The sequence below is a fragment of the Lepisma saccharinum genome, chromosome 30 (assembly GCF_977018435.1).
Source record: "Lepisma saccharinum chromosome 30, izLepSacc3.1, whole genome shotgun sequence".
Classification (NCBI taxonomy): Eukaryota; Metazoa; Arthropoda; class Insecta; order Zygentoma; family Lepismatidae; genus Lepisma; species Lepisma saccharinum.
Genome location: NC_139258.1, coordinates 10043124 through 10053399, shown reverse-complemented (window position 1 = coordinate 10053399; position 10276 = coordinate 10043124). Strand labels below are relative to the sequence as shown.

General features: G+C 39.0%; 1 protein-coding gene across 3 annotated transcripts in view; it reads right to left on the bottom strand.

Annotated features, from left to right (window-relative positions):
- Positions 1 to 5106: 5106 nt before the first annotated feature.
- The window catches only part of LOC145981689 (ATP-dependent RNA helicase DDX54), a 55843-nt gene continuing 50673 nt past the window's right edge, over positions 5107 to 10276 (bottom strand). Inside the window, exons 12-14 of one of the 3 annotated variants that reach the window (XM_083115084.1) lie at positions 9047 to 9185; positions 7898 to 8027; positions 5107 to 5640 (exon numbers count right to left, since the gene is read on the bottom strand). In XM_083115084.1, the coding sequence (XP_082971210.1) occupies positions 5417 to 5640; positions 7898 to 8027; positions 9047 to 9185 (493 nt within the window). In that variant the 3' untranslated portion in view covers positions 5107 to 5416. The remainder of the gene's footprint in view (positions 5641 to 7897; positions 8028 to 9046; positions 9186 to 10276) is intronic. The other 2 variants (XM_083115083.1, XM_083115085.1) reach the window with 2 other exon arrangements.

The window sequence follows — 10276 nt, the reverse complement described above, 5'->3', positions numbered from 1 at the left end:
TCGGATCTCCTCATTCCTTATTCTATCCCTTCTAGTCTTCCCCAATATACTCCTTAAAAATTTTATCTCCACTGCCTGCATAAAAATTTTATCTCCACTGCCTGCATCTTTCTTTTATCTCTCTCTGTCATTGTCAAAGTCTGCTCCTTACGTAATTATTGGCACATAGTATGTGTTCCATAGGTACATCCCTGTTCCATATTAATATTCGAACGCTTTGATATAGTCCACCACCCATTTGTCCTCTTCTGTTTACCTCCTCATCTATTCTTCCACTTCTCTCAATCATGACAACGAGGATGAATGGTTTATTTAAATATTCTATTATCTATAGTTGCTTTCTGCCACTTTCGGCTAATTGTGAGAACGAGGAAGAATGATGAGCAGAGTGGGGAATGGAGGAGCAGGAGAATCTATCCTCCTAACTTGGCGTCTTTCCTAGTTTTTGTTTTGAGTCCATTTTATGCATAGATAAGCTGATCGAGACTGGATCCTAACCACTATGTGCCTCCGTTGGGTATCGAACCTGGGGCCCTTTTGTAGTCAAAGGGCTCCAGGTACTTTTCATTCAAAATGCTGACTTCATATGAGTCTATAAAAAATGAAATATTTATTCTCAAGAAAAATATGTTGATGTGAACATAAATATTTAATCCTACCAAATTTTATTTGTGTATAGTTGTAATAATTAATTTAGGTAACACCCTAATTGCAATATTCATATATCAAATTTGAATTGATATGGCACTTGCATAGGTATGGTATTCTCAAAAACTATAGTAAAAATAAGTAACTTAAGTAACACTGCTATCAAAACTATGGAATGACTGGAATCATGATAATTAATAACAGAATCTATTTACCAGTAGTAGGGGATTTTTTTAATACCCATATGGTTGTTTTCATTTTTTTTATGCAGAAGTAGCGCAAAAAGTAGCAAAGTAGCGTTCTGATCACTGGCCATAACCTTCCGGTTGTTGAAGGTTTGTTTGGTGAGTTTGAGTGCATCCATTGTTTTGACTGTTGTTTGTTTCTGGGGTGACGTACTGAATCCAGGTCTCATCTACAGTAACAATTGTTTTCAAGAAACCTTCATCTTCAGCCTCATAACGGGTGGGGAGGCCAAAGCTTCCAGACCAATGAGGATCTTCAAAACACCGTTCAGGCCCATCTCACATCACTGGCAGCAACGTTCTTCACAGAGGGTATCGGAAAGCTCGTCCTACGATATGACAAATGCCTGAATCTTCACAGCGATTATTTCAAAAAGTAACCAGGTATGTACATATCCCTCTTATATATGAGGGCTATTTTTTTTTTTTTGAAGGTCCGATCGGTCGCGAAATAAAAACCACAGTGAAATCAAAAATGTTTTTATTTGCAATATTTAGCTACACCTTCCAGCTACTTCTCTACATAGTCGCCACCCAAATTTAGACATTTGTTGTAGGGTGGTACCAACTTTCCAATACCTTTGTCATAGAAGGCAGCCGCCTTTGCTTTCAGCCAATTCTCTACGCTGGTATTCAGCTCGTTGTCTGTGCCAAAATGCTGTCCTCCTAGCCAGCGTTTCATGCGCGTAAAGAGACGAATATCTGAGGGAGCCAAGTCTGGGCTGTAAGGTGGGTGATCAAACACCTCCCATCGAAAACGCTGCAGAAGCGTCTGTGTTGCAGCTGCAGTGTGCGGCCGAGCATCGTCATGAAGAAGGACAATGCCTAATGACAACATTCCTCTTCGCTTGTTCTGAATTGCCCTTCGTAGATGTTGAAGCGTCATGCTGTATGAGGCTGCAGTGATGGTCGTGCCATGTTCCTTGAATTCCACCATCAACACTCCTTTTCTGTCCCAGAACAGCCATACACTTTCTGATGGAGAAGGTTCGCTTTCACTTCTTTGGTTTACCCGGCGAATGGGAATGCATCCACTGTTTGGATTGCTCCGTTTCTTCATTTTCGAAATGGACCCATGTCTCGTCCCCTGTGACAATTTTGTTCAAAAAATCCTCTCCATCATGGTAGCGCTGAAGAAACATTAAGGCGGCGCCCATTTACTGTCTTTTGTGCTGGTTGGACAGCATCTTGGGAATCCATCTCGCACAGAGTTTTTTCGGTACTGAAGTCTCTCATTCACGATGGTATAGAGAGCTGACCTTGAAATTTCGGGAAACGACTCGCTCAACACATAAATTGTGAACAGACGATTTTCTCGAATCGCCTGATCCACTCGCTGAACAAGATCATCAGTTGACACTCACTTTCTTTCCTGAGGGCCTTCATCATGAACGTCTGTACATCCTGCACCATTGCTGTCCGTACACTGCACTCATTAGTCGATGAATTTCGGCTGCATTGCACCCCTCAGCATGAAGAAATCGAATGACTGCACGAACTTCACACTTGGCGTGCGACTCTTAATGTTCTAGGCATGTTTCCGTGGTCACTGCACGCTCCGAACTGACACATGTGACGTGATGCAATCAACGGGCATACTAGAGACACTACCCAACACATCTGCGCACAGCTTCATAGGATTTTCAATGTGATTTTTATTTCGCGACTGATCGGACCTTGATAAAAAAATAGCCCTCGTATATAAAAACAAGGACAACTGAATTATCATCTGTAGTTTTCAAGAATGACATGTTAATTGCTGCCGTGGGTGGTGTTTCGTTTGAAACCAGACATCTTGCTAAACACTAATAAACTTTATCTAGCTTATAACCAGAACATACCGAGGAATCCATAATCTAGAACTTGGCATCATCTTTTTAACAATATACGCACTTAGACACCACTGAAACATTATTACTAGGGACATGAAGTTCTGGTTTTAACAATAACACCGAAAAGTTGAGGAAGGCACAATCAAGTGTTTAAAATATACATGGGTAGTTTAAGGGGCAAATTTTCGGTGTTTCGGAATCTCGAAATAACATGAATTATGCCATTTTTCAGAATAACAATGATTTCCGGTGAAACTCCGGAAAATATGAAATATAACTGGTGATAGCACTTTTTTCTGTTCAAAGAGAGTTACCTGAAACACTATGAGTTATGCTATTTCTAGCCTATCTGGCGAAAGTTCAATTCAAGAGATTATCTGCTTCATTTTTAAGTTTGGCAGATTAGTGTTTATTTAGTGCCAGATGAGACGAAATAGTTTTCCAAATGCAAGAAATGTGGCCATTTCTCACAAAGGTAAGCCTTAATTTCATTTGTCACTAAAACTAAACTTTCTCTCAGTTTTACAGAACTAATGTGAAAATCTTAAGCACAGAATAGTGATTCTCAACCTTTTTCAGTTCAGGGACCCACCTTGAAGGATTACACTTCATGGGACCCACAAGTATAGCATAAGCGCCGGCAGAATTACTTGTAGTTTATAATCATATTTTTACTTACATCAAGTACATTAAGAAGCCCTCTTTTACGCTTGCTCAAACAAATTACACATACTTCTTTCTAGAAAAGTAAACATGTAATTTAAGACTAATTTATTCTAGTCTAATATCTACCTAAACACACATGCTGAAATTGAAAACATATTTTTTAACTCGTTTGAGGCTGCCTTTTCCGCATGTTGGGTTCAATGGTGGTTAACTTAAGTGTACTTGCTTTCCAATTGAATCAGCGATGAAAATCCCTTTTCACACAAATGAGGTGGAGAACGGCATGAGCAATTTTAATGCCTCATCTGCAAGTTCAGGATACTCACATCTTAAATACGAGGTGTGGCTAGAAAAAAACCGGACTGTTGCTACAAAATCTTTTATTGGTTATTTTGTACAATACGAACATTATCCCCTTCAAAGTACTCCCCTGCACTATTGATACACCGCTCCATACCAATCTTCCATTTCTGAAAGCAGTGCTGGAAATCATTTTATGAAACCATGTTCATGACCTCCGTCGCTTTTGTTTTCACAGATTCTACGGTCGTAAATCTGGTTCCTTTCACTGCTGATTTGACCTTTGGGAATAAAAAAAAAAAAAAAAAAAAGTCGTACAGAGCAAGATCTGGCAAATAGGATGGATGTTCTAACACTGGGATTCCCAACTTGGCCAAAAAAGCCTTGACTGACAATGCCTTGTGGACAGGAGCATTGTCCTGATGAAGAATCTATGACTTGCTTTACCACAAATCAGGTCGTCATCTTCTAACTTGCTCACGAAGTCTCGTCAGCACAGTAATGAAATAATGTTGGTTGTCAGTTTGACCTTCGGGTACCCAATTCGAATCAGTTCACCGACATTTGCAATGTTGGATTCAATTTTTGACATGCAAGGCCGTCTAGGACACGAGTCGCCCGCGATTACTTCTCGTCCACCTTTAAATCTTTGAAACCACTGAAATACTTGTGTGTGTGATAAACACTAATCTCCGTACACTTCCTTCAACAAATCAGAAGTTTGTGTGGCAGATTTTCCGAGTTTCATAAGAAACTTCACATTGATATGCTGTTCCACTTTCACACTTAACTTTTTTTTCCGACGGAGCACAGATGTACGGTTCACTTCGTCCACAAGCTACAGCGGAACTGAGCGCTGCGCACTCTGGGCAATCACACAGTCAATAGGCAGGATATCACGTTATACACTCATGCATCGCTTGACCTTGACGTGCTTGCCGTTTGTCGACAGCAACATCAATCCAGTTTTTTTCTAGCCACACCTCGTATATCCAAAACTTAGATATCTAAAATTTAGTTTGAATGCCAGAATCACACTTGATATCACACAGTTGTTCTCGTAGTTTAACTGACAACATGTTTGAACTTTCAAAATACAAGAATGGGCCTCGAATCCAACTGAATTCAATGTAACTTTCGGGAAGTTTTTAAGACACATTAATCAATTTTTCAGCCCAACTTCGCGACCCACCAAATGCCCCCTCGGGACCCAGCAGTGGCATGTGCCCCATAGGTTGAGAAACAATGGCAAAGAAGGAACAGTACAAACGCATGTAAAAATAACACCGATTTTTGCACTAAACTGTGAAAAATAAAACCAAACAGCAATAATAAATAATATCGAAATTTAGGAAAAAATAAAAGAGAAACTTCATGTTGCTAATTCTTATCAGCACCTTATGTGAAACTGCATAAAATGTTAGTTTGTAAATCAGAAGGAAACGGTCACTGTTACGTAATCCTTAAAACAGACCCTAAAAGTATTATCTTTTTGGCAGAAGAGCCGGGATTAGTAAAAATACATTAAAAAAACGATTCAAGGTTGTGTTTGGGGTAAGAGCGCAAGGTGTAGGAATTTCAATCGAAGTCCATTACACATAAAGACATAATTTACTAAAGTCTGTACAGCATTCTGTGCTGTAGAGCTTTGTTATCAAATTTATTGTAGTCTTTAATCTTGTGCAACAAAAGTATGAGAACAAAACATTATTTATTACAAACGATTCACTTTCTCCTCGATTTCAGCACCCTCATCTTGTACGTGTGCATCTGCTTCTGTTTCGATTTTATCCTCTGCTCTTTGGTCATGTGTGACACTCGCTTCAGGTACTCCTTCTTCCTCCTCTCCTTCAGGATCTGTGCTGCGTGCTTCAGCTGCGGCCGGATATTCTTCAGGAGCTCCTTATTCTTCCTGTTAATAAACTGGTTGCTGGGCTTGCTCTTTTCCTCTGGAAAGGAAACATCATATCGTCAGTGAAAGGTAAACTGTTGGCACAACAGAACCATGCCAAGCATTTTGAGGTAACATCTACTTGTAGATGAAGTTCCCCGTGCACACTGAACTGTGTTGTGAAGGTTCATATAGGGCAGGGGTGGCCAACGCATCGACCGCGGTCTACCAGTCGACCGGCAAGCTGAAAGCTCAGTCATATTACCTAGGTATACGGATTTTATTATGCATAGTCGCAAAACTGGCCACGGTGGCTCAGTCGGTAACGTGTCTGACTACCATGCTAAAGGCCCCGGGTTCGATCCCCGGCCAGTTCAAATCCGGGAACTTTTCTAACGTTGGAAGCAGCCCCAGCGCCCACCAAGCGTCGAATGACATGGGTACCCGAGGGAAACCCTGGGGGGTAAAGGCAGTCAGGGGCATGATGCTGATCACATCACCCCCACTCACGACCAGATCAAGAAACTGTGGGACGTTACCCCCACACCCCCTATACGCCTTCATGGCGTGGTGCTAAGCACAAGGGAGCACTTTATCTTTTTAGTCACAAAACATTTTATCAGAAATCTGAAAACTATTGCGTGAAGAGAGGAATCGATTAACTCATGATCACTTGATTCCCTGCTTGAGAGTAGCAGTAACGTCATATGACTTGCAACATGATAAACTCATTGGCAGAATTCAGTGTCAAGCAGTAGCGGCTCGTGCCTAAAATAACAGGTGAAGAAGTACATTTATAGGAAATTTTTTTTTTTTTTAAAAAAAACATTGAATTGTATCTTACACTTTAAATGTTCCAGCGAATCATTGTGCTTATGCAGTGGGTTCCAAACCATCCCCACTGGATATTTGCTTTAAAAAAAAGTTGGATTTATTGTTGACAATAATTAATTGAAGTTACTGTTGCATGATATTATAAGTATATTGCTAAATCATGTAGCAACTTAAGCCCAGAGGTTGTTCTTATTTTGATGTCATTATGTAGGTATTAAATAAACACATACCTAAAATAAAAGCGTTCTTTAACAGTAACACTTAAAGTATTTTAAAATTAAAGTTATTATTTTTCATCGTTAAAACCGTAAATATATAACATGGTCATGTTTTTTATTGAAGGAAGGTGGGAAATAGGAGGACCAGAGTTGAAAGTAAAGGGGTGTCAAAAATCCACCTCACATGGGTGAAAACTGCTTACCCCTCCCCCTACCACACACGCAGTTGCTAATTTATTTGAGGCTGGGTAAACCCCAGTCACCCAATGCAGGGGCAAGACCAGAAAATGTCCAACTTTATTCTATGACCAGATAATAACAATTGAAGGGTACAGGGGAAAAACAATCTAAGTCCACTTTCTAACTTTTTACAGGAATGCAATTTGAAGTTTGTAAATGCTACAGAATGAAGCAGAAAAAGAATTTTTCAATGCTGATTTGTGCAGGAATATGAGTGTTTTTCCTAAAATTAGGCATGTGAGGTTGTAGTACACCACCCCTACCATACCATTGTATCATAATCTCAATTTTCACCAAAAGTGAACATTGATTGTTTTCCCCCTGTACCCTTCAATTGTTGTAATAAAAAAATTAATCTTTATTAACGTTTTTCACTAAACATTCACGAGTAGTTCCCTGTACATCTAAGTAAGTATGTGAATAATTTTGAATCTCTTTGCCACTAGACATTTTAAACTAAGAATTGACATACTAAACTACCCCTTGATATTAAAATCCAATTAATACTAATTATTATTATACTACTGATAGCACTATTAATATTACAAATAAAACATCCACTATCTATAGGAATTATACTAATTATACAAACTATTACTGCGTGCCTAACAATATCAACATTTTTAAAATCCACATGGCTTTCCTATGTATTATTTCTAGTATTTTTAGGAGGAATATTGGTTCTATTTATTTATACAACAAGACTTACACCAAACGAAATGTTCAAAATAAGAACAAAAATAATAATTATAAGTGTAACCCTAATATTATTATGTTTATTTATATTAATAATAATGTTCCTTCCCCCCTGGATAATTAGAAAGACAGTGTCCCTACCTCCTTGACAGAAAATTAGAAAAACAAAACAACAACAAAAGCCCTAAATTGCACTCAAAGGCCCAATTTATGGTTATTTTGTCTCAACATGGAAAATTCTGGATAAACGCCTAAAAAACCATAATTAATATCTTAGTGTCTCCTCTCAGCCAGCAAGTATCTTCAACTGCATTACGATCTCCTCACCTGCATCACTGTCCTCATCGTCTGATCTTTGAGCGTTGTTTCTCTCCAGCCACTTCTCGTACTGCTTCGTCTTGTATGTCGCTGGAATCCATACTCCAGACTCTGTCCTTATCTTGCGTTTCTTGGGGTCCTGGAAAAATGCATGCAAACGAATTCAGACACATGGGCATAATTAGAGGCATGCATTTTTGACAAACAAAATGTGACATAACATGTGTAATTTGCCTGTAAAGCGCCAGTCAGTCATTCAGTGAGGTGAGTCATGGCGTTCACAGTGTCAGGTGCCTCAACAACGCAGGGGAGTATGCCATTATGGATGAGTTAATTTCTGCCATTGATGACTTCATACGGGAGTGTTGGGGGATTAGTCTGAACCAGACTGCAACCGAACTCAGCATTAGTCATGGTACAGTATACATTATTGTTCATGAACACCTTCACTATGGTGTTGCCTTCTGCCGTCAAAAACTGTATCATGGATCACTGTACCTCCTTTGTGGCACCTGACACTGAACGGCCATGACTCACCTCACTGAATGACTGACTGGCACCTTGGAGGCAAATTGCACATACACAACCTCCTTTCCCTGCCAGTGCCAGCCTGACCTACATATCCCGTAAGTTTCATCGCTCTGTCACTTTATATCATTTTTTCACGACATTTATCCAGTTATTTATTGACCGTACCAAATAACTTAAAATCTGGTGCAATATATTGATATATATTTTATAGATACAAACAAATAATGTCCATGACGTACTTTTTCAAAGTAAATGTCTAAATATGCATTGTAAAAGCTTGGTTCATCTGGTATTGGTAAATTTTATATCGGTGCTTTATCGGTATTGGCCAAAATTTCATATTGGCGCATATAGTTTTGTGGTTCTAATATGTCATACCTTCATGTGTATATAAATGAACGCAAAACACAGACCTGAATTATCACCTGTACTTTTCAAGAAATAATGTGTTAATTGCTGTTATGTGGTTGTGTTAAGACAGGTATCCCGCCACCATGAGCAGAATACACATGCTGGTAAAACACATATACCGTCCTCTAAAGGTTAAACATTGTGTAGTGCTAAAAGCACTGGACAATGGATAATGGCCAAATAACATTGCATGCAAGGGTTAGTGCATTGCCTCACCGGATTCACTCCAAACATCTTCTTCTTCTTCCTGTCCCACTTCTTCAGCTGCTTCTGCAACTTCATTCCCTCTTCACTGTCGTCAACGATGTCCATCTCCAACCGGTCCGCTTCCTGCAGGAAGTCGTTCACAGCAAGGCTGAAACATACGTATGTACATGTACTGATGGATTCACTGGCATTTCATGAGAAATGATGTCACGTGTACCATTATGAGAGGAGAACTATTTATTTTAGGGACGGAACAGATTAATCGTTACTCTACCAGTATCGGCCGATATAAGCATATCGGTCCATCGGCAAATTTACTGATCTGTACAATATTCTTCTTGAAGGTTCGCATAACCACTTTTTGTAATTTTTAGTGGTTTTTACCATATTTACTCATGTATAATGCGCACTTTTTTCCAAAATTTTTGCCCCCAAAAACTGTGGTGCGTATTATGCACGGAATAATTCAGACAGCCAACATGAAACCGTACAGGGTCATTCCATGATTCTGGGACACTTGCATTGATTTTTCATGTCTACAGAACCCTATCATGTTATATATCGTTGTAAAGCTTGAATCCTTTAGTTTCTGAATATGATAACAGTATTCCATACAAGATAACGACACTAATGTGAAATGCGGTTGAAATAAGTTCATCAAAAAATGAAGAAACGTTCTGATTTTTATGGTACTTTGGGTGAAAGAAAACATAAGGAAAAAGATAATAACAATTAAAATGTATTACTGACCAAATAATATGACATACATGGAGTGTGTAAATTCCTTAATGGAAGAAATCTTGAGCTGCTAACTGCTATTTGGAAGGTCCTGAATGTGCCTCGTATAAATGTTACATTAGTCACGGAAAGAAAAAGTATATATTTTGAAAAAGAAGGAATGATCAATTGAATAGGTATGACATCATCATCATTCACTTTTGATCGCCATAGCAACAGATTTACAACATACAACTAAGAAAGCCATTTCTTGAAACTGGATTGTACGCGCATTATATACGACATATAGTTTTTTTGTCACTTTTACCCATCCAAAACCAGATTGCGCATTATACACGCATGCACACTATACATGCGTAAATACGGTATTTGATTTTATCTGCGATGTTTTGTTCTTGTTTCCCAGAACTTTTTCAAGCTCCACATACAACAACGCAACCTCACATGGCTAGTCAGTCGCTCTACACTTCTAAGGAATAAATGTGTGTCCTTATTTCCTCC